This window comes from Barbatula barbatula (assembly GCF_947034865.1).
Source record: "Barbatula barbatula genome assembly, chromosome: 2".
Taxonomy (NCBI): domain Eukaryota; kingdom Metazoa; phylum Chordata; class Actinopteri; order Cypriniformes; family Nemacheilidae; genus Barbatula; species Barbatula barbatula.
This window is the reverse complement of record NC_136767.1, coordinates 5,410,695-5,436,515: the sequence shown is the minus strand read 5'-3', so window position 1 is coordinate 5,436,515 and position 25,821 is coordinate 5,410,695. Positions and strand designations below refer to the sequence as shown.

General features: G+C 39.1%; 1 protein-coding gene across 2 annotated transcripts in view; it reads right to left on the bottom strand.

Moving 5' to 3' along the window:
• Positions 1 to 25,024, bottom strand: part of mast4 (microtubule associated serine/threonine kinase family member 4) — a 97,862-nt gene extending 72,838 nt beyond the window's left edge. For both annotated transcript variants that reach the window (XM_079484364.1, XM_079484365.1), the window contains exons 1-2: positions 24,518 to 25,024; positions 2,908 to 3,061 (exon numbers count right to left, since the gene is read on the bottom strand). In XM_079484364.1, the coding sequence (XP_079340490.1) occupies positions 2,908 to 3,061; positions 24,518 to 24,772 (409 nt within the window). In that variant the 5' untranslated portion in view covers positions 24,773 to 25,024. The remainder of the gene's footprint in view (positions 1 to 2,907; positions 3,062 to 24,517) is intronic.
• Positions 25,025 to 25,821: the final 797 nt, after the last annotated feature.

Sequence of the window (25,821 nt, the reverse complement as noted above, 5' to 3'; positions counted from 1 at the left end):
TCCACTTGTTATTATCTTTTATTATTATGTCTTGGCTTGAGTGTTTTCCTGATGTCTGTCGTGACGTCCTTTACATATGAATCAGCAGCAGTTTGCCCTCTCCGGCTAAATGCGGTCATATTCTCCTTGGCAACTAGCATGTCACGACAGCACTTCTCGGTTGACGTGAAGCTGGTATTTTTGTAAAGCTCTTGAACGGACAATTATTCAGGCTGTAAATCATTCGTTTGAGGCGTGACTACTTTTCGAGGTGGATGAACTTTGTTATGTGTTATGAACAGAATTTTTGTGTGGGAATTTTTTACTGGGATATGGATACTTGTATCATATCCATTTCCTGGTATCCACCCATACATATCAAGCTATATTCATTTATATGTTTAGGGATCGAACATTACATTAACAGGGTTGGTAAGCGATTCGTGAGATGCAACGGTGGGCAAAACAACAAAAAGACTAGAACAGAACAGAACCATGTAAAATCATATGCCAGGCAACCAATACCTAACCTGTATTTATGTGTGTTGTGGCTGCACATAGCCACAGAGCAAAGTAAAAAAACAGGATATGTAGGAGGAAAATTGTGACTCCTGCTTCCAGTCATCATCCACAGAACCCCAGGAAATGCCAACTTAATACCCTCAGCATATTTAGCAACGTGCCCTATATGCTAGATACAACACATACAGTACAGTACAGTGCATACAAAGAAATCCATAGTTTACTGAAAAATATTCATCTTTTAAAATAACAATCGGTGTCAAATCAACCAAATTTTGAATAATTCCAAGGCCTTTCTATTTTACAGAAGCAAGACATGTGGAGTGATGCTAAAAAAATCTGAAATTCCACCAATGAGTAGTAATGAAATAATTCATTAATTTGTAAATAGAGATAAAATGAAGATTTTCACCTGAAATTTGGAGCCATATGGGCCGCAATATTTTCTCCACAGGCGGCCTGAAAGACCCGACTTTTATCCAAGCGTTTATTGAGTTTACTCTACAAAGCATGGGAAACAACATACAATGTTGGATCATGTGCCGACTCAAGTGTTTATGTAGCCTATGTTCCCCAAATTGTTATGGGCAGTCTGCTTTAATAACGGATCTTTCGTGAGCTCTTCGTGAGCTCAAAAAAATGTTTTTGTTCTGTACCCTTGCACTCAAACTGCATATTTTCGAATAAACAAACTCTGCATATAATGTACGCTTGCCTGCATATAGAGAACGTGGTGCTGACGTCATGCCGTGTTGCATGCTGGGTGCCGCGGCCATATTTGCAGGTGGTAGCGGCGCTTTTCCGCTAGTGAGTTAAGTTTAATGTTGTTGCATTTGTCGACATAAAATTTACATTTATGCATTTGGCAGACACTTTTATCCAAAGCGACTTAAATAGCAATGTCCTATACATTTGTTTCCAAGTATAATCAATCCCCTGGGATAGAACCCACGACCTTGGCGTTGCTAACGCCATGCTGTAACCACTGAACCACAGGAAAGCATTAACTGTAGAACTGTCTTATAAACTGCAACAGCAAGTCACACAGTCTTTTAGGAAAGAAACTAGACAATGCAATACAACTTTTTTGTTTTACGACTTCAAAACAACGTGAAGGAAATCACATCAAGGATCATGTATCAATCGCAAGTAAACAACCTCCGAAGATGGCAGCGGCGCCACCACCAGCATGCAAGCGTACATCTGAATAACAATAACCTAATTATAGCTTATTCAATCGTAGGCTATAGGGAGGCTCAGAGATAACGTATTTATGTTCGCAAAACCCGGAAGCGAGTTAGCATTTTAGGACTTCCGGTTCCATCGCTTCAAAGTCTATGTTTTTTTTTAATGGGTTTTTGGTAAATCACCCAAAATAAAGTCAGGGGTTAACAAAACCTTTTTTACGTTTTATTCTGTGACATTTAACACACCAATTTGAAGCTGCTTGTGAAATTTTAAAGCCTAATTGTGTCTTAAAAACGGCGGTTGCTAACAAATTGTTAAAAGCGACTACTTCCTTTAGCGGGGAAGTTATACATTAGCGCGTATAAAGCTCGCAAATAATGCAACATGGGCACAAATCTCTTAAAACGTAGATGCAGGTTCATTCACAGAGTAATGACTTACCAGGGAACTCATTTTTTGTGAAAGAGTTGTCAGAGGCTTAGTGGTGGTGATGTTGATATCGAGCGACCTTAAGTGTAGTTGGTTTATAGCATCATGTTAGCTTTTTACTTCGGCCGATTGCATTTCGCCTTCGAAATGGTAAAAAAAACACATGCCTTGTTCTTTTGCTTCAAGTGGTTGCCGTTTTTCCCACTGTGTGCTTTTTAACAGTTTCTCATGAAGTCACATTTATGTCTCATATCTCATATCTCTAGGACTGAACCATAAATGGTTTAAAAAATGTAGTACAAGCACAAGAATCTAAAAGGACATTAAAGTGATACTTCACCCAAAAATTTAAATTCGGTCATAATTTACTCACCTTCGAGATGTTCCAAATGTGTGCACATTTATTTTTCTGATGAACACAGAGAAAGATATTTGGAAGAATGCTTAAAACCAAACAGATCTCGACAGCAATTGACTCCCATAGTAGGAAAATTACTTATTACTTTCTTCAGAATGTAGGACAGCAAACAATTCTGTTGCACTTTTGACAACAATTGTATTTTCGGGTGTCGAGATCTGTTTGGTTAAAAGCATTTTTCCAAATATCTTTTTCTGTGTCCGTCTGTGCTGCACGTTCTGAAAACGCATGGTTATCATTGTGAAAAATGACATCAACCGTATGAGAGCGGAAGTTAGCCGGCCGAGATTTTAGCGGTAGTACATCATCTGCATATACCCCATTGGCTATTATTAAAGAAAAACATATTGAAATAGGCTTTTTGGCATTACCTGTTAGAGCACCGCCTAAGCTTCCTCGTCGGAGCACTTTGCCATCATCACTGAGTTGTCGCTTCAATTTCTGCGCTAAACTGGCACAGTGGGAGACCTCCGGGTTACTGGACTTGCGGAAAGTCATGGAGGGGGGGTAGAGGATGTTATCCGGCTGGAGGAGAGGAAAAGACAAGATCAGCATGGTTTTTAATCTGGGAACTATTATAGAGAAGATCACTGGTTACATTAGAAATAAAACTCCACAGTGCACAGCAATATGCAACATATTAGTCAAAGGGCGGCACTACTGACAATCAGCTTACTCTTGTATTGTATTTAACTAATAAAAATCCTTATGTGCTAGAAGAATCTACTTTTGTCATTCACGGTCTCAGGTCTTCAATCATCCGGATTAAATTTTCAAAACTGAAATTTGATAAATCCCCCTTGCTATCATCACAGTCGACATTTACTTTTTATAATGGCTATGTATGTTACATAACAAACCATTTCCTCCACCTTTACTTCATGTGAGGTTTCACCCCCCAGCTCTCGGCAAATATAATCCACAGATAGATTATCTCTAGACACGATAACACATTCAGGGTTTTACCTCCCAATGATAAATGATTCCGGTGTTAAAGTGTGTTTGTCGTCACATTCGAAAATAAACACCTGCTCCAGCTCTGTAAACACTTTCAAGATAACATCGCCCCGCACTGATATTTACAGCCACACCACTTTTTAATCATCAAATCAAATCATATTTTCTGCTGCTGAGGTGGTTTCGCTTAGAAAGTATAAATGCCCAGGCATTTCAAATGCACAACCTGCTCACTTAATGTGGGCTGTATTAAAAACTGCTATGAGAGAAAAGCGCAACAGGTTAATCAGGTGTATGCATAATGCTTCAACCCACTGAAATGAACACCCACACCAAAATATCAGCTTGCAGACATTTCCTGACTACTTGTTATGTGGTTAACTTCCTGAAAGGTTTTTTTTGTTACATTGCCATGCAGTTATATACAGTATTGCTATGAAAGATATTAACACTAATCAGAAAAGACAACATGAGTTTGAGACTGATAGAATAAAATAAGTTATGTCATAGTTTTTCATTCAAGTTTCAATTGTAACACCTGTTTCAAGTGCTTATAATTTAAATTATAGATACATTTAGGACTTTTTAGCTTAACAAATATCAATAATTTGCTGCTGTGTACTATCAAGTTGAACAGACTAACTTAGTACCATTAATATATTTAGAAACATAATAAAAAGGAAGTACATGATAAAATGTGCCCACTATTATTGGCACTCTTGGAAAATATGAGCAAAGAATGCTGTGAAATTAATCTGCATTCATTGTCATTTTGATCTTTTTTTTAAAACTCTACAAAATCCTGACATTTCAGTCAAATAAACAATTGGAAGTGGGGGAATATCATATCATGTTTTACAATTATTGGCACCCTTAGAAATTCTTATGAGCCAAACATCTCCCAAGTATATTCCCTTTAATATAATTTTCTCAGCACACCCAGGTGACTAGAAACATGATGTTTTACAGTCATGGCTTGTTTCACAGGAGAATAATATTAAGTAACACAAAGCCCAGACCCCCTTAATCATTCATCACAATGGGTAAAACCAAAGAATATAGTTCTGATGTGCAGCAAAACACTGTTGAGCTACAAAAAATAGTGGATTTAAAAGGAAATGGTTGAAACAATAAAAATTCACATTTCCAAACATCAGGGCAACAATTGAGAAGTTTAATTGTATGGGAGATGTTGCAAATCTGCCTGAAAGAGAATCTGTGTCTGCATTGTCTTAATATACAGCAAAGATGATATTATGAGTGCCCAAAGACTTTTCAAAGATCGCAGATGGAGAATTGCAGAAATAAGTTAAATTGAAGTGTGAGACAAAATAAAAATAAAGGAAAACTGCACCTCCATCACCACAAGTTGTTTGGGACACTGTTCAAGAAACAAATCTGCTCTCAGGTAAAAGAAAAACTCCCCTTTATCATTCTGAAATCACCACAACAAGCTATTAGCTAGACTTTAATATTCTTATTTATTTTCTAATTTGCTCGTACTTGAGACTGATTGTTTTAGCAGAGACACAAAGTAACTAAGACAATCGCATACCAGCTTGAATGGTCAAGTGGTAAAGACGCGGCACAGCTCGACCGGGGTTCAAATCTACCTATTGCCAAACGTGTTCTCCTTTTCCCATCCCTCATCAGATTGAAAGCCAGCTTTTTTAGAGCAAATACAAGCGCAATACTAGCAATAGTGCTTTTGTAAGACAAGGAAAGGTATGCCCGTTCTGCAGTCTCCATGAACTTCCCAATCTCATTTATCAAAGGCACGATGTTCTGTTTATATTTGGCCTTGCCTAGGTTATAGCATGAAGGCTACTGGTACAAATGAGTAATATTTCTATAGAACACTTGAAATGTCTACTTTCAAATAAAACAATTCAGATCCAAATTATGATGTAAACATTTAGGATAACTATGAGCAAAAATAGTTTAGAATTCACACCATTTGACACAGCATGGTGTTGCGTTTGTTATTTGTATCCGTTAGATTTTAGATGAAGACATATTGTTGCAGTTAGAAACTATAGGTTTAAGTTTTATCCCAATGGGAATAAAGTTATATTGACATACAAGATAAATGCATACAGAAATCAGTTTTTCTTAAAAAATACATTTAACAAAAAACCTCATAGTAGCCTAAATACAAAGAACACGTTGCAATAATTTGGAAGCATAGAAAAAAGGACTGCTTCGATAAGATTTTTCAATTTATCAATAATAGTCCAATAGCAAGCAGTGGTGTGGGTTTTAAAGTTTTAAGAGTGAAAAATGTTTTCATTACTTTTCTTGAACATTAATCTGAACGAAAAGAACCAGTATAAATCAAATAAATTTCACACTTAAGAATAATCTAATGTTTGCTCAGGTTTTCTATACGTTCTGCAAAAGGTTTGTCTCTAAATTTCATTTTGATATGTACATATGAAAATATAAGAAAAACAAGCACGTTGAGCGATGGTTATATGCATATTTTCTTGTCTCTGTTAAAATACAAACAGTCAAATTGATTTGTAGACCTAAGGAAAAATCATAAAGTGCACAAGTGTTATGGTTCAGTAAACTGGTAACAAATACATTCTCTGAGCATTTTAATGTCACATCCAAAACACTGGAATTGCCCATATCATATTTTTCATCATATTTCTGAAGTCCAGGATCAACGCAGCCATCTACCAGGAAATGTAAGAGCACTTCTAGCGTCCTTCTGCTGACAAGCTCTATGGAGATGCTTATTTCATTTTCCAGCAGGACTTGGCACCTGCCCACACTGCCAAAGGTACCAAAAGCTGGTTCAATGACCATGGTGGTACTGTGCTTAATTGGCCAGCAAACCCGCCTGACCTGAACCCCATAAAGAATCTATGGGGTATTGTCAAGAGGAAGATGAGACTCCAGACCCAACAATGCAGATGACCTGAAGGCTGCTATCAAAGCAACCTGGACTTTCATTACACCTGAGCAGTGCCACAGTCCGATTGCTTCCATGCCATGCCACGCCACATTGATGCGGTAATTCATTCAAGGCCCAAATCATGGAAGCCCAATGAAATACTTTTCTTGAACATTAATCTGAACGAAAAGAACCAGTATATCAGCTAACACCCTTGTGTGACAACAGCTCCTTCGAGTTTCATGCTGTTACTATCACCCACCCTGTTAAAAGTCATTTTGTAGTTATATATCGTCCCCCAGGTCAGCTTGGACATTTCTTGGAGGAGCTGGATGTGCTTCTTTCATCCTTCCCTGAGGATGGTACTCCCCTGGTGGTACTAGGCGACTTCAACATCCACATTGGAAAGCCACAGGCTGCTGACTTCATCAACCTGACCGCATCATTTCTCCTCGAGCAGGTTTCCACATCAGCAACCCACAAGTCTGGAAACCATCTAGATTTGATCTTCACAAGGTACTGCTCCACTCATCACCCTCAGGTCACCCCGCTGCACACGTCTGATCACTTCTTCGTCACCCTTGACCTCGACCTCACTGCTCCGGATATCGCAGATGTCTCACCGATGGTCACCTTCCGGCGCAACCTGCGGTCTCTCCCTCCCTCTTGTTTTTCCTCTGCTGTCCTCTCTGCACTCCCCCCCTCTGATGAGCTCTCTCTTTTGAATACAGACAATGCCACAGCCACTCTGTGTTCCACGCTTTCATCCTGCTTGGACAACCTATGCCCTCTTGCATCTGGACCAGCCCGTCCATCCCCGTCGGCTCCCTGGTTATCGGATGTACTGCGTGAGCATCGCGCCACCCTCCGGTCAGCTGAGAGAAAATGGCGCAAGTCAAAAGACCCTGCAGACCACTCTCTCTACCAATCTCTTCTCTCTTCTTTCTCTGTAGATGTCACCTCTGCAAAAACAGATTACTACCACTCTAGGATCTGCAACTCTCCGGACTCTCGAACGCTCTTCAAAACCTTCTCTGCTCTCCTCTGTCCGCCTGCTCCCGCACCTTCATCGGAGTTAACAGCTGCTGATTTTGCATCGTTCTTCGTAAAGAAAACTACTGCCATCAGCAGCCAGTTCTCTACGCCACCATCTGTCGAACCCACCCACATCCCTGACACGTGTGTGCTCCCTGCCTTTTCTCCTCTGTCTGAAGCTGATGTCTCAAAGATCATTGGCTCCAACCACCCTACCACCTGCCCACTGGATCCCATCCCTACCCATCTCCTCCAGGCCATCTCTCCAACGGTTGTGCCTGCTCTGACCCACATCATCAACTCTTTGCTCACCACTGGGACATTTCCCACAGCTTTCAAAGAGGCCCGCATCACACCGCTTCTAAAGAAACCCACCCTGGACCCTACACTGCTAGAAAACTACAGGCCTGTCTCGCTTCTTCCCTTCATCGCCAAAGCCCTGGAGCGAGTTGTGTTCAATCAGCTCTCCTCCTTTCTCATGCAAAACAACCTCCTGGACAGCAATCAGTCTGGGTTCAAGACCGGTCATTCCACAGAGACTGCACTGCTCTCAGTCATCGAAGCCCTGAGACTGGCAAAAGCATCATCCATGTCTTCTGTGCTCATCCTACTGGATCTGTCTGCTGCCTTTGACACTGTCAATCATCACATCCTCCTGGCTTCTCTCAGTGCTATGGGTGTCTCTGGAATGGCATTGCAATGGTTTGAGTCCTACCTCTCGGGTAGGTCATTCAGAGTATCCTGGAGAGATGAGGTCTCCGCGTCCCAACAGCTCAACACGGGGGTGCCACAGGGCTCAGTGCTTGGACCGCTACTCTTCTCCATTTACATGACATCCCTCGGCTCGGTCATTCAGAAGCATGGCTTCTCCTATCACTGCTATGCGGACGACACACAACTCTACTTGTCATTTCAACCGGACGATCCGACGGTCGCTGCTCGCATCGCGGCATGCCTTAGTGACATCTCGCTTTGGATGAAGGATCATCATCTGCAGCTAAACCTTGCAAAAACGGAACTGCTTGTGATCCCGGGCAACCCAAAGATTCACCACAACCTTACCATTCAACTAGGCTCATCAACGATTACACCGTCCAGCACAGCCAGAAACCTGGGAGTGGTAATCGATGATCGGCTTAACCTCACAAGTCATGTTGCCAGCACCACCCGGTCCTGTAGATTCATCCTCTACAACATTAGGAAAATTAGACCATTCCTATTGGAGCACTCTACGCAAGTCCTAGTCCAGGCTCTTGTCCTGTCCAAACTGGATTATTGCAATGCGCTTCTGGCTGGACTTCCTGCTTGCACAATCAAACCTCTCCAGATGATCCAGAATGCGGCGGCAAGAGTGGTCTTCAATGAACCGAAGAGAGCGCATGTAACTCCGCTCTTCATCAGGTTACACTGGCTCCCTGTTGCCGCCCGCATAAAGTTCAAGGCTTTGCTCCTGGCCTACAAGACCAACACCGGATCTGCACCATCGTATCTCCACTCGCTAATGCAGATCTATGTTCCTGCCAGATCACTGCGGTCTGCAAAGGAACAACGACTAGTGGTACCATCCCAAAAAGGAAAAAAGTCACTCTCCCGTACCTTCACTGGATCTGTTCCACATTGGTGGAATGATCTACCAGCTGCTACAAGATCAGCAGACTCGGTTGCCATCTTTAAAAAACTCCTAAAAACGCATCTCTTCCGTCAACACGTTGCTGATTGAGTTTTTCCTAATTCTCTTCCCTTTCCTTCTTTAAAAAAAAAAAAAAAAAGAAATTACTACTAACCTCGCTATTCTTAGCTTGTATACTGTGCTAGGCTTTAATGGACTAGTTTGATGCACTTATGTATTTTTCGTTGCCTATGTTGTTATAATTGCTTCCAATGTTTCCTCATCTGTAAGTCGCTTTGGATAAAAGCGTCTGCTAAATGACTAAATGTAAATGTAAAATGTAAATATTGAGTGCATAGCAATGAACAGACTTTTCAGACTTTAACTTGACATTTCCGTTTAAAATATAATTTATTTATTTATAAGACACAGAATTTTGGGTGTTCATTATCTGTACGCCATAATCATCAAAATTACAAGAAATAAAAGGTGTGAAATATTTCACTCTATATTTAATGAATCTATATAATATGTGGGTTTCACTTTTTGAAATTAGTGACAAAATATTGACCCCTTTCAAGATATTTTTTCAGTACCTGTACATAAACTTTGAACAATTAATGCAGATGGTCGAATTTCATCAAACTGATATGAGTGATTATGGTTGTGCCTCTTTTCACACCCGAGGAAGGTCACGCGTAAGGCCACAGTGAATTCAGAAAAAGACAAGGTGCTGGAGTGACTACGAGACGTGTTTTTAAAAGTAAAGGAATGTTCACAGTAAGTGATCTGGTGATTTTCTGACGGGGGTGAGAGTGGGGATAAGAGATCAAAAGGATCTGTGTCCGTACCTGCCAAAATCTGTGACTAGATGTTGCGGTATACAGGGGACGCTCCAGGACCAGGAAGTTGGTGAGCACCAGCATGGCTGCTGCGGTGGCCAATGAGAAGTGGGTGCAGGTGGAGGTGATCTGGAGCCGCCAGCGGAAGTATGCTCACGCTGTTGAGGCGGCTGAGAGTATTAGCAGCTGAAAAGATGCTGTCGGGAGCTGGTAGCTGTAAAGCAGCTGGAGGAAGAAGCTTTTCCTTTGTGGCGCAGCCTAGACTAGCCGACGGCGTGTGGCGGCCGCCTGAGGTTGGGTAACCTTGCCGTATCGTGATGGTTGCTGGCCCTGTGTGGGCATACAGAGAACCGAAAGCTTGGTCCGGCTTGTCAGCAGTTTCTGACTGCAGGGAAGACCCAGAAGGCGGGGCCTCTGTCTGCAGTGAGAAGTAGAGGCCGTACAGTTCGGCCTTAATCAGCCAATGGCTGACGTGTACGTCCTCGTTGGAAAGGGGCTGCCATAAGCCCAAGATGATCCACTTCTCAATAGCATTTGACAACGGTGGTGAAGGACATGGACACTCGGTTGAGTGTGCCGACGAGGTGCATTGTTGCATCGAGGTGAAGGGAATGGAGCTGCGAGGCTGGCGTCCTCTTGCTGAGCAGCAGGCTCCGTTCCTGCGTCCGGTCCGGAGCTGGAGCGCTGGAATGTGCAGGAGTATCCTGGGCGGTGGGGCTGTCATTGAAGATGTGGGTCGGGGTCTCTGACATGCTGGAGGACTTGTCGAGATGCCGCACGTAAGATGTCTTGTCTATTTATGAGAGAGCCCCGGTTGAAGACCCAACTTCGTGGTTCTCAAACTCAAACCTTTTAAGTCAATTGGTTCTACCCATGTTCTGTATGTCTCATTTAACTGCATTTGTGTTATTTTAGCCTCTTATCTGCCAATCATCCACAGTGCATTCTTAATATCAGTATGGCACTGCCTATAACAAAACCCATATCGGTCCACCAATAGAATGTGTGCTGATATTTTTCACAATCAATATTTAAAAAACATTTGTTGGTGCTAGTATGTTTCACAAGTAATACATATAATTTTTCTTATGCAAGTTTCTTTAAAGTTAAAAACACCAAATAGAAGTAGAGCAGTAAAACTAACAATAACAGTCACACATGGACAAAGGACTTTAAAAAAAATGATACTGTTAGTGGCCCATTGACGTGTTTTTGTCATCAATATCCAGGTTTTGAGGTAACATTAACGGTACAGTTTAAATTACACCTTTAGTTAATACTTAAGGTTTGGGCTTTTACAATAGGAATGGTGATTTAAGTAATCGAGACACACCCAGGTTAACAGTTATTATAAGGAATTGACGTCATTCCATTTACCTGCAAAATCTCAATTTCCTTTTTAATCTCTAAAGAACATAATCCTTTAATATGTGGAAACCTTTCTAGTGGAATTGACGTCATTCCATTTACCTAGAAAATCTCAATTTCCTTCTTAATCTCTAAAGGGCATAATCCTTCAATATGTGAAGACCTGGAAACCTTTCTACTTGAACATATTTCTTACATTGTATTGTAAGCAAGCAGCTCAACTGGTAGAGCACTGTTGTGTTACCACTGCAAATTGAACTGAATCCCGGTTTATATTGTTACAGTTGCATTGTAACGATCCCAAACTTCTTCATCTCATTGTTGAAAGTTGAAAGGACCAACTGCCTGTTGGGTTAGGTAACCTCACTCTGGAACAATGGTGGAATAGAGGAAGAGGTTCTGCCCGGTGTATGTAAACACATGGAGGCCCAGTGAGTGTTTTCCAAGGGAACTCCCTCTCATTTGAGGGAAATAATTCATGACACGATATTCTCTTGTTTGGAGTAGCCCAAAAAGAAATAACATACCCAGATCTTTGGGAGAACATTGCCACAAAACGTAAATGGACTACTCCCTTTAAGGACCAGCAATTTTCACACATGGCATAATACCTTACCATGTGTAGTGCAGATGGATTTTAAACAAGAAAAAAAATGTGTCTATTGTTGTAAATAGCAACATATTTTGAGAAAACCCTACTCTCTAGACAGCTATCTGTTAGCATTCTCATTCCTCGTAATGGCATTAGTTCAGTTAGCACAGGACCCCATGAAAGTAAACATCTAAAATCAGTTTTGTTCATGGACCCATAAACATGACCATCTAAACCAAAGACTACAGCACAAAATGTTCAAAATATGTGCCTCATACGTTCAGAAACATTTAGAAAACTCAAAGGGGTCTACCGCCTACTACCTGCTTTCATTTAGAGTTAAGAGTCACCCCACAAAGGTAAAAGTTGTATCTTTATAAATGGTCAATTGAATCTATTTGGAGAAACTTGGCTTTATTTTCAATGTTTTAATTGTGACTAGAGACCTGTTTGAGTTTGACTCCGTAAAGAGACAGTAAAGATACAAGAGACCGATATAAATGTTTGTACGGCACATCAACGTTGTTGTAATGGTAGTCCACTGAAGGCAAGTTTTAAAAAACACAAATGCAGTGTTTATTAACTCAAAAAACAGGTACAAAAAGTACAAAGTAAGCAAAAACCTGATACAAAAACCAGAAAACATAAGCAACAACATAAGCTTACCAACAGTGATTATAATAAACAAAGCTAGACAAGAAACAATGGAAACATGAAGGCTACTTCTACGAACAAGACTAATGACTAAACAAGAAAAACCTGAGGACCATAAACCAATCAGAACAAGGGGACCAATGAGAACAAGACACATGAAGGAACTACAAAAACAACGTTACAGTTGTGCATCTTTTATATCAAATAAAATGACTATAAAATCTGGATTGTGCCAAAAACTAGTTTTTTACATCACTTTTGACTAAGTAATAATACTTTTCAGGTTTTAAAATTATTTAAAATTACAAAGTTAAATGTAACTCCCACAAGAAAGACGTCATATCTGTATTCATGAGGTGATCATTTTTAACTCAGGCCTGCTGGAGGACACAAGATAACTTCTCTGCATTATATCATACACATGACCTCATAGCTGGCCCAGTGCCAATGCTTCTTTACATATCTCAGCTGTCCATCTATTATACAACCAAATGTTGCTGTGAAATACCCATCATGCATTTTGTCTGTGTATGCAGATCAAACTATGATCTCCATTTACAGCATAATGTACTTCTACAAGACGTTTCTAAAGTAAATTGTACCATTTTTTATTTGATTTGATCCCCTAATGTCAGCAAAGGCCTTTTCTGACAACAATTTCTTACTTTTAGGACTGCGTGAAATCAAAAACGTTTCAACCTCTCTGTCTGACTCTGGTTATAAACAATGTTCCTGGATTAACGCCCTTGTTTGGCATTACTTCAAAGAGTCAGATATGATCGGTTATATAATTAAAACATAACTCTGGGAGACTATAATTTAGTCCGGACATGTCTAAGAGGATTAAAAGTGTGTTATAGTGAAACATTCAACATAAACAAACATATTTACCTGTTTTTTAGGCACTAGTGAGAGCAGATAGCATTCAGCCTTGCAGAAGTGCTCTGTTTATGGGAGAGCGAATTCTGTGATCCGTGGCTTGAGATGAAAGCACATATTAGGGTCCAACTAACAAAACACACTCGAGCCTGAAACCTGAAGATCATGTCTATTAATACTTTAGAAAGCGGTATTGGACATTTGCATTCATTTCCTTAAAGAGAATAAGCAGCTTCATCCTAAACAGTGCAACTAAACTAGCAGTCAATCCATATTTTAACAATTTTACATGGCCGGTTGGTCATGTAAACTTTAGGGACAGTTAACAACAAAATAAATACAATTATGTTGATAGACCACCATGCAAGTCCTTCATTCAAACATTTGTGCAGCTGTCAGATCCATGGATCAGTGCACAAGGTAATGATTTAGAAAGAAGGTCCATTCTCCATTTCCTAAAGTACGAAATCTTACAAGCCCTGTGCAAAAATGTGCATCCTAAATCCAAACGGACTGAGCGGTGTTTTTGTGTGTTAACCCCTATAAGATACAATTCACATTCAGAAGGTCAAAGAAAAACAAAGCTCTGTTGTTTTAGCACAGGTGTTTCTCATTTTAGCAGAGCATACAGTGTCAGGAAAGCACATACAGCAGAAACGGACGGTGAGAGCAATCTTTCCTCCGTCTAAATCCATCGGTGTGGAAAATAACTGCACCACATCAAATGATAAAGAAAGAAATTGCGTGTCTGGAAAAGACGAGATGTCTCTAGCCACTTGTACATGTAGCTGATGAGGCACAGCTGACTAAGTACGCCGCAAAGCAAACAAGAACTTTCAAGACACAAGCCCCTACAGGGACTCTACAGACAAGCCTCTTGCACACGCAAGAGCCAAAGGTGAAACTACCAACTAGAAGACAAAACAAAAAGTACTGCGAATTTGTTGATGCTGTGCAGTGACACGAAGAGATGCTGTGCAGTGACACTAACTGTGTGTTCACAGAGCGCGAATGAGGCGTCAAGCGCGAGTGATTTACATGTTAAGTCAATGCAAAGACGCGATAGACGCGCTTGCGGCGCGAATAGCGCGAATGAGGCGGCGCGAGTGACGCGAATAGCGCCGCGTTAACCAATCAGGCGCCTGCTCTAGTAGTGACGTAGACGACGTAGCGAGCAGAGGCAGAAATAAAAAATGGAGGACAAGCTCATCTCAGTGTGTGGACACCCGGAGCTATATGATACGTGTTCATAAAAATAAGAATAAAAAGGATCTTGCTTGGAAGAAAGTGAGTGAGGAGATCGGAGAATCCGGTAAATTGTAAAAACATTTTCGTGAGGCGAATTTCACTCGCGAATGATGCGAATGACGCGAATGACGCGAATGACGCGAATGACGCGAATGAAGCGAATGAAGCGAATGACGCGAATGACGCGAATGACGCGAATGACGCGAATGAAGCGAGTAAACACAAAATGTTCAAGCGTCCAACTACTCGCGAAAAGCGCGTTTTTGACGCCTCATTCGCGCTCTATGTGAACACACAGTAAGAGCAGCTATTGACTACTGACCAATCAGCATTCAGAACCGTCTCCCTAACCAGAGTAACATTTTATTATAAACCATCATTAATCCACCACTACAGTACTATTTTGTAAAGACACTGTTTTATGATATTTTATTTTTAAAACTTCATCATCATCATCCATGAAAGAGACTAGAAAAGCAGAGGACAGGGCAAACAGTATGTGCAGGTAATAAAGACATTTAAGAATGTTCCTGGACGAACACTATCAGATGATCCTACAGGAGAGGCGGCACTGAAAAATGCAAAATCCATATCTCGGTTATCAGCAACCCCTGCTCTCCCCGCATGACTGTCATCCATTTTGACATGGAAATATATTTGCAACTGAAGGACCTGCTCATACTACATGCCAGATGAGTATCCCCTCATGACACATCACTGAGGTTTCGTCATTAATTCATTTAGTCTCCCTTAGGGGTCAAAGTCACAAGAACTTTCAGGAGCAATTTAAAAATCTAAGGCGTTCAATTGTAGTTTACCAGTTTTAAACAGCAAAGCAATGAGAAGAACAGTTTATATAAGATTTTAATTTAAAGGTACAGTTTGTAACTTTTTTTGCAGCAAAATATCCAAAAAACTATGTTATATGTTTTTTACAATATCTCATATGTGTCCAACTATTTGTATATCGTGAGAAAAAACTCCATTTTAACCAGAGACACGGACCGTGTCTGGCAGTCGCCTGTCAATGGTGTCATATAAATGTTACCAAAGACACTAGATGGAAAGCCTGCAACCTTCAACGAAATGCAGGAAAGGAGACTAGAGGCTGTTATACGATTGGACAAATGTGACAGTTTTAGTTTTTTAGCGTCTATCAAGCGACGATCTTGTTTTGCGCAGTTGTTATGGAGCACAATTATTCTTAACTGTTTGCAGCTGGTTCTGTCAACAAAGACACGGGGTAAACCAAAGAAGATCTTGGGACAAGAAGATATAATCGAGAGAGTTAAACAAAAATATTGTGGTATCGATATTTTTGTACAGCCCTATTTCAAGGTCTCTGTGCCTTACCCGATTCACAACAGTAAGCTTATAATAAATATTTTCAAGTTAGATAAATTATGCGAAGTGACCTGCGATTTTGTGTTTCCAACAGAGAAGGCAAGTTACAAATTGCAGCATTAAAGCAATGTAAACATTTCTGTACTGGTTGAAAGTCTTTTTAGATATTCATAGAAATCAATAATAATTCTTTCAAAGCTAGCATTGCTACTGCAAGCCCTTGATGTTTTATTGCGCATATAATTGTACCATTTTTTTTGTTTAGATATGATTTCTCAGAAAATGACAAGATAAGGTTATTGGATGCCTCTCATGAGAACTGCGGACTTTAGAGTTACTCATGGACTGTTGGGTCATACTAAACAAACACACTTTATCTGACTGAAGAATCAGATATCACTCTATTGGGAGACATAAGGAAGTAACTTTCTCCTACATACTAAACTGTTCTTGAAGACAACCAGGAGAAACAAAGTATACTGACCTCTATCCTTAATTTTAGCAGTTGGATTTAGCATTTGACAACAGGAAGGGTCGATCTCTCAGGCTTGTGTAAAAGACTCAAAGTTAAAACATATGGATTGTCACTCGTGTTCTTCTCGTGTGGGCGATGTGTTACATGGCAAACTATAACACTGTGATGGGAAGTTTTGCAAAGGCAAGCACTATAAACATTTTCTTTACAAAACGTAAAAAAATGTATAATGTTGGTGCCCGAAATATATATAAACAAACACTAACATTTGTGTAGAAAAATAAGATACATTTGCAGGCTTCTGCAAATAATGCAGGATTAGTTGAACAACTGGCTGTCATTTTTCCTGGAGGGACTGTCCATGCCAAATGTTGCCATGCCAGGCTGTTAGGATCCCAAAACAAACAGAGTAATGTTTTATAGCCCCACCACAGTGTCAACTTTGCGTTATGTGTTGTTAAATAAACATGACATAGTTAAACCTGTTTTTCACTAACAAGACAAGATATGCTAAACACACACACACACATCAGGCGTTTTGTTGCCGGGATCTCACAAAGATCATTTTGTCACAAATCTCACAAAGCAAATTACACAAAACAGTGTGCACGTGATGATGTCATCTTGGTTGCTCACCGTATCAGGTTACCTCGTCTATGCATTACAACACCCTGAAAACAGATCTTCTGAACTTCACACCCAATAAACCCTAACCAGGAGAAATCACCAGGCATTCGCCCAACCGTGGTGCATGCTGTTAACGTCATTAGCAGCCAATTTCTATTACTACAAGTCCTTTCAGAATCCGACCAAAAAGGTATCACATGTCCCTGTCAGAAATGAATCAAAATGAAGGCCTATATCGTGTGCAAAGGTCAAACCCACACGAGTAACTGCAGACCTAACTGTAGCCCATCTGCTCAAAATAGCCCAAGGACAACCCAATATCCAAACACCAGACATGTAGCCATGTAACCACCAGCCACAACAGCACAGAAACCCAGCACTGAAAACTGAGGCAAATTCAGGTCTTCTTTTCTTAATATGCTTTGCTTTAAAGTGCACTAAAATTACACACCTAACAGTACCTTGACCAGGGTGTAAAAAATGTGTAATATTTCAAAAATAATATATTAAATTGAGCTGAAATTGTCTTATTCGTAGGTTAAAGCATAGCACAATAAAACAAGTGAAAAGTGAACTTGGTGTTGTGGTAATGCTTTGGAAGAGAGATGTGATGTGATGTGCAACACTGCTCCAAAATACATTTATAAAAACATGATTATCCATTATGTCATGTACTCTACCACGAAATTTACATTTTAGCCTTGAAACCTTGGAGACCTTCTGCACAAGAGAGCTCAATTTCAAAGAGTTGTGTCTTAACTGTCTAATATCATGTGGTTCAGCTGAAGAACTGGGAAAAGTGCCTATAAAATGTGGAGCTAATGAGTTACTCTGGAGCCGAACAATCCCGGAACCATCAAGTGTGAAAAAGTAAATTCCCTTAAGATTTAATAATAATCTATTCAAAATTACTGAGAACAGATCTCATAACAAGCTTTAGAAAACATCCTGTGGTAGTTCCATGTTAGTGTGTTGGTATCAGGAAGTAATATTGTTGTGCATTATTATTACACGGCTCGTTGGAATGCTTGATTCTGATTGGCCAGTCGCGACATCCGCTGTGGCTCAGTGGTTAGAGCAATGCGCTAGCAACGCCAATGTCATGGGTTCGATCCCAGGCGATTGAACATACTCAAGATACAATGAATACTGTACAGTATAATGCAATGTCAGTCTCTTTGGATAAAAGCGTCTGCCAAATGCATAAATGTATTCCGCGATAACAACCTCTCAAAACTAATAAAACACGGTAGCCTGGATGCAGCAAATCATTTTGACAGGTTTTTTCATATATATATAAATATGTCTTTTAATAACATACCTATATGACATTATATTTACAAATTATTAAACCAAATTGCCTGTTCGTGACATTTGAATGTCGTTTCTTACCTTAAAACTGAAAGTAAACGGCTTTTACTCGCGGAAGGTCTGCATTCGGTAAAAATGACCAAATGAAATAAATAAAAATTCACGTTTCATGTCCAGTTTTTTCTCATGTGGCAAGTAGCCGAGTAATTTTTATTTTTTAATAAGTGGGATAATGTAGAAGCAGCCGGCTGTTATGGCGAAATAAGCCCCAAAACTGTGATCAGGACCCGACGCATAGCTACTTGCCACGTGAGAAAAAACTGGACATGACATGCGAATTATAAATATTTCATTTGCTTATTTTTACTCATTCTTATTTCTGCGGTAACAACCTGCTGCCTGTACAATATCCCTTACATAACAAACCTGCAAATGTCATGACATGTCCATCCACAATCAAGCGTGACATAGTTCCCTAAACAAAAAGGATGTGTTTGCCGAGACTGTCACTTTCCCTGGATCTTCAGGCTTTGTGTCTGTTTTTGATAACAGAATACTCATACTTCACAAACCACAAGATCAACATTCTTTTAGGAAGACAGGCACTGAGGTTTATTTTAGATTACATTACGAAATGTTTTGATGCACGTACCTCAGCCAAGTTTCCAAACAGGTGTTAACAGACAAATGAAAAAACAAATGGAAAAACTTCCTTTTAATAGCACTAACCGCTCTGTCGGCTTCACTGCTGTTTTAGTTTCAATACTTTACCAAAAGGGTTTAGATTTAAAGTTACATCCTTAGGTCCTTAGGTACATATAAGAGGCTATGGCTATTTATAATTCCTTTATATTACAATGATGATTGTCACCTCATACCACCCGTCACATTTATAATCTGATCTCTATACACTCGTCAGCTGTTTACTCTGCACATTTATATCATATATATTTGTTATACATATTGTTTTTTAAAGAATGCATGCATACTGTATGGCATAGCCTAGAAGATCAATAATAACGGTTTAGAAACTACATTATCTCTTGACATCTTCTGGCTATTTTCACAATTGATCCAAAAAATGATCTGACCCCTGACCCAAAATCCGTAATATGATCTGAACTATGAGTTTTGTGGTCCGTTGCACCACTACTGTTGCATATAGAATTTCAGTTAATTGTGTGACAGAAACGCTATAAAAGAAAAAACGAATTTAGCCCAAAATAGTGATTCTGTGCCATTGTGATTATTTTTTATAATCACAATGTCATTGTCATATTTTTAAGAGATGTCGTTTTAAGAATACTTTAATATCTACAATTTGGGTTGCACTAAATCTCTTAAACACTTGTTTACATCATTATCAACAAATTGTTGCCTTCGGTTTTGTACACTTACAATGTAAACAGCTTTGTTGATTTAATAGGAGCAATGCACTTTTGTTACATCGCAGGGCACTGCATGCATTTTTTAACTTGACCGATAAATGTATTCAATTTGGCAGAAGTAGTTGTATAACTGCACAGAAACTTTCTTTGGCTTAAAAGACAATAATAGGTGTATTTTTTATACTGTGGAGTTTAACAGTGGAGTCCGTGTTGCATACAGTAGTAGTTTAATGTTTGTCAGCAGACAAATACTAACAGTGCCTTCGTGATTGAACATATAACATATCCAAATAAGACGACGGGCCAGTTTCCTTTCAGCAATGCATCTGTTTACATCTATTGGGAGATATTGTCAACACAGGAAACATGACTTGGCTACTGAGATTTTGCAGGGTTGATTTAAACTAGTAAATATTCAGGGGGAAGGAGCAGTGCAATGTGCGGGTCATCGTCCCTCTTTAAGGTCAATGGGAACCGCCATGACATTCAAGAGTTTCTGCTGTGGCTGACCCCGACAGCTCTGTTCTGTAATATAACCTCTAGAGGAACATGATTTAGTTTGGAAATGGAACAGGGGAGAAGGTTAAGGTCAGGCAGATGTGCTGATGACGTCAGTTCTTGGACTATAAGAGTGGAAGTTGTCCACTTTTTAAAGCAATTATTTATCAAAAAATCTGTAATTGTTTACTTGACTTCGTGCCTTTTTTTGTGGCATATTAATGAGTGAATGTCTGAAAATCCTGGCCAGTATTCCGTATAATGAAAGAACTATGACAAAAAATATATCAATAAAAACATCAGGTACTCTGAAGTCATATGACAGGCATTGGTTGAGAAGTACACTGAACTTTTGGAAGGGGAAATTATGATGGGACAAGGATTACATATGAAACAAGCCAGACTCCAGCTCTCATGGTTCTTGTCAATGGTTTTCAGGATGTTAATACATACAAAACTAAAACCTATATAAAAGACAACCCACCCTAAGTGTGATTTTAATAACAAAATGATCATGTTAACAGCACGTGGTAAGATATTTTTTTATTGTGGTTCTAAAGTTTTCTTTTAATGTAATGTGGAATATCATAATACAATAATAATAAAATAATCTATGAAGAGGTGTGAAGAGATCTCCGATGTGTCTCGCGAGATCCGAATTTCCTTACGCAATTGGCATGATGGAGTGCTGGGCTCGAAAATTGCAACCATTTTAGTCGTATATGCTCCCTAAATTTAACATTTATATAATTTGTAAATATAATGTCATATATGTATGTTGTTAAAAGACATATTTATATTTCATTCGTCAAAATAACCTGTCAAAATGATTTGCTGCATTCGCGTTACCGTGTGTTATTAGTTTTGAGAGGTTGTCATCTGGGAATAACGAACCTGCAAATGGCGCGACTGGCCAATCAGAATAAAGCATTCCAACAAGCCGTGTAATATTCCCAGATAACAACCAGTCAAAACTGATAAAACACAGTATTAGCTACTTGAATATATCTGCGATAACAATCGGCTCCCTGTACAATATTCCTTACAAAACAAACCTGCAAATATCGCTACTGGCCTTCCAGAAATCCGATGAGCCGTGTAAAAAAAGAAGTATAATAAGATCACTCTAGTTTGCTCACATTAATAGCTTTCAGTGTAGACAAAGTGTTGAGCAACCAGGACATACAGTTCCCTAAACAAAAAGTGTTTGACTAGACTGTCACTTTCCCAATAATAATACTTCACAATATAAACATCCTTTAATATAGGACAGGTACTAAAGTTTATTTTAGACTGTCAAACTTAAACAAAAATAAAAACTAAACTTCCTAAATATTCCTTGATTTTACACTAAACACAAAACCTGCATTCTTCATTTAATCCAAAGCAAAAGAACAGAATCAAAACATTGATACATTAACCACCAAAACAAAGTTACGTTGTCTAAAAGTCACACTCCTCTAGTCAAGTTCATTTTAGTATTTCAAATTCATCTCTGGATTTCTTACCCTACACCCATCAGACAACGCCCTTTCTGGCACCGTCAAATTTCTTCTCAGTGCCATTGGTTTTTAATGTAAAAATATTCCCTCAAAAGCCGATAAATAATATACATCTCACACATGTGGACAGGGCAAAACCCATAAATCAACAGCAAGCAGACGAGCATGCTGTGAATGACATGACCTGCAGTGGATGCAGGAGAAACCCTAAAAAGATTAAAGTCTAATCCTCTTAGCCAGTAAGCCATTCACCAACCCCGTACATCCTCTTCACATGTCCACGAAACAATGTTAAAATAAATTGATGTTTATTTATGTCATCAGATATGGAGTTTTACTTGTTGAGTGCTGCTGAGAGCTTCCACTGGCGCTCAGTTATTCAGATTCATTAAAACGCATGTATGAGCACTCATCATTCTGGGAACAATACACCCTGAACGGTCATGAATGATGATTCACTAACACTGTTATTGAAAATACAGAATGTCAAAGCAGAGAGATTACGTTAATAATTACAGAAGCAATAATGTTATTATTTTAGGTTTGCTAATGTAAAACATCTTGGTTTAAGTGATTTCACGAAAGCAGCCTTGTTTCTACATGTCTTGTGTTCTTTGGAAAAGCATAAATTACCAATTATGTCAAACTCTATTTTCTGCTATAGGAGGACAACAAAACTGTCAAACAGGTTTTCTGAAAGTTCAGACGGATGGTCGCGCCCAAAAATCACGCCATTGGTTGATCCAATCTTACTTGTTTCAGACTGGTCAGGATGCTCAAACAAACAATGTTTTGGAAGCGTCACAGAGACCACGCCCACAAAAAAAAAACTTTTGGATAGTGGCACTGTTTTTGCATTCACCTCCAGTTCTTTTCTGGGGCAGCATTCAGAAGGGAAGGGTGAAAAGAGAAAAAGGATATTTAGGGGCGGTGAAATAGGCTGATGAGTTCAAATTGAAACGGTCAGGTTGAGGTCGAACTAGCGTACGTGTTAAAGAACAGGTTAGCGATGGCTTAGAAACATCAAATAAAAAGATATATTCAATTCTAAAATCAAAACAAAAATACAATATTTAAATACATAAGACTTCAAGTATAAGATCTACTTTATTCTAAAATCTAAAGAAAAAAAGAAACTAAATTCTGCACGAAAACAAAGTGAAACTAATTTATAAAATATTTTACTGTATTACAGAGTAGAATATACTGCAATACAAATATAGTTCATTTAAAGCAGTATAAAGTGACAGTATATAAATAGCCTACTTTACAATTAATATAGAACTACTAAGATAATATTATAATCATACATCATATTGAATCTTTTTTATCTGCATCACAGTAATGTAAACTGAGAGGCAAATGTTTCATTTTCATAATGGAACAACGCAAACAGATATGGGCCTATTGGTCCTGAAAACTACTTCACATAGTAATGATCCCAAAATACAGCGGCGGTATCAGATGGTAATCCGTTCACTTGACTACCTTATAGAACGCACAGTGTAACTCGGGTCCAAATGCCAAGAAACCCTGCAAACTGTAAATTAATAAAATTAGCCCAATTATTAGTCAATTATAAAACATTTAAATATCCCAAATGCCACAGCATCACAACATCATTAATACCTCCAGATGAGGTCCTTTAATGATTGTACACAACAAAGCAGCTAAACTCTCAATGTTAACAGACAGAACTAAGACTGATAAGCCAAAGTTTCTCTGAAGACTGATTTCTGCGGTCACGTCGTGTATAGAGGATAAATCTCTCCCTCTGAGCATCAGTTTACTCAAAGCGATCCATGCTCCCACTCACTTGACCTGGCTGAGTTGTTGACACCAGTGGAAACACTTCAGGTATCCGATTGGCGTGCAAGCTATTAAATCCTCACGCAAGCCAATTAGATGTCACTCGTACTGAAAGTGGCCCTACTATTATCTATGAGCTTCAATTGACAATTACAAGGTCGAGCTGGACAAACCGGTCGGGACGACTAACCTACTTTACAAGTTAGACTAGGCAAACAAAAGTCAAAATATTGCCATTTGAACTCAAGCTATGTGAAACCGGAAGAAAAACTTTTGCTTTTCATTTTAAAGAATGTAAAATGCGTGACAACTACAAATACGGTCCACGAAATTCTATGACAACGTATGGCTGAAGTTTATAGCAAATGCAAAATATCTATATATACAAAAATATATGTATTTGCTGAATGATTTACACCTAAAAATGTGTTTACAACCCATTCTACTTTCCTAACGTGATGAGATTTGAGTGAAAGGGGATATGTCATTACAGAAAGGCATTGAGGGGATGAGCTAAAGAAATGGAAGATTATAATAAAAAATGTCATGTGCTCAGTGGCCTGTCCATTAGCATTACCATTTCTAGTCACAATAAAAAATAGAATTTTCTAAATAAAAAAGCAATGAAATGTCATAAAGCATAAAGTCAGGTGGTTAGACTCTCCAATCAGAATTAAGTTTCAATTGCACAAATAAATACGTAAATATTACGATGGCTTTCAGTCTGACTTTAACACCGGGAGATTCAACATTAATGTACGTTAGACATACATTTTAGGCAAAATAGTAAACAGCTTGTTTATTTATGTAATGAACTTGACCAAGCAGCACGTTGATCACAAACACACTTTAACCGGCCACGCTGTTACTGCGATAGTCTTGGATATAACAACAAAACCCACTCATGCTTGTTGATGTTAGTCAGTAACGTTCCACTTTACCATTTCATCATCGTCTCCCTCGCTTTCTTCTCGGTTCTCTCCATGTCTCGCTTGTCTCTCCTCGTTGCATTCCTTCAGATCGCTGTCCTTCACTTTTCCATCTAAACTTTCCAAATCTAAGCAATGACGTCTGAGTGACTCGAAGTGTAATTCGGGTTCAGATGGTTGGGAACGCGTCTCGCCCTCTGACACGGTGTCCGATCCAGATGTATCGTCTCCGCCACCGCCAAATATTTTACACTGTTCACTCTCCATTGCCCTATAACATCTCGTTAACCGTCCCGAACTTTAGTGACATGCCGTCGTACAACTCCTCCGACGTTTGACCGAGGACTTAGAGCAACCACCCTGCCGTTATTTGAACTACTATTTCTTTGAGTAGAAAGCAAACGTCCATTCTAAATGAAGTTTGTACCGCAGCACAGTGAGCTCAATACCTCGCTGCAGCGTCTTTAAGTGACGCCGGCGCGCATTGGTTCGGCAAACTCCGCCTATCAGCCAATGAGAGAAGAGCGCGCTTTCAACGTGCTTTTAACTTCTGACGTTCTACATTTGAGGTCATAATAAGAGAACCATTTATAAACACTTGAGTTTTTTTGTTAAATGTTGTAATCTTCATCCCTTGAAATGTAAATATTATTATACCAGTGCTCTACCAGCATGTTTTACGAAATAACCAAAACAATGGAATGGAAATGGGTGACTGAATGAATTAATGAATGAGAGAATGTTGTTGTTCTACTTTTACATTACTTATATTTTTAATTTGTAATCAAAATGCTACGCAATTCGCTCATTTTAATTCACTGGTTTGAAATGTTTTCACATCAGGTGTGTTCTGCGTATGATTTATTTCATCTCTTGAAAGTAATAATACCCCTAAAATCGGTCACAACCACATTTCTGACAAAGCCAGAGATTTGTGAAAAGTGCTCTCCAAATTTGATCAAAGTTTAAACAGAATGTATTTAACTGTGCATTTACTCTTGTTAGAATATAAATGCACATAAAAAACGTTGGTTGGTGAAAATGTATTTTCACATCAGATGCATGAAGTCATTTAATCTTAGTAATGATTGACACCTCCAAAATGTTGCATCTGTCACATCACACACACCAAACAGATGTTTGTCAAAGGCTGTCTCTGAAAAGTGCTCTCCAATTTTGATCAAAGTTTATACAGTGTTTCTGAATTTATTTAACTTATAAATATGCTAAAACTGTGCCTTTACTCTTGTTAGAAAATGAATAACAATGTTGTAAAAGCATCTAAACCTGGTTGTACGATTAAACTTTATATGTAA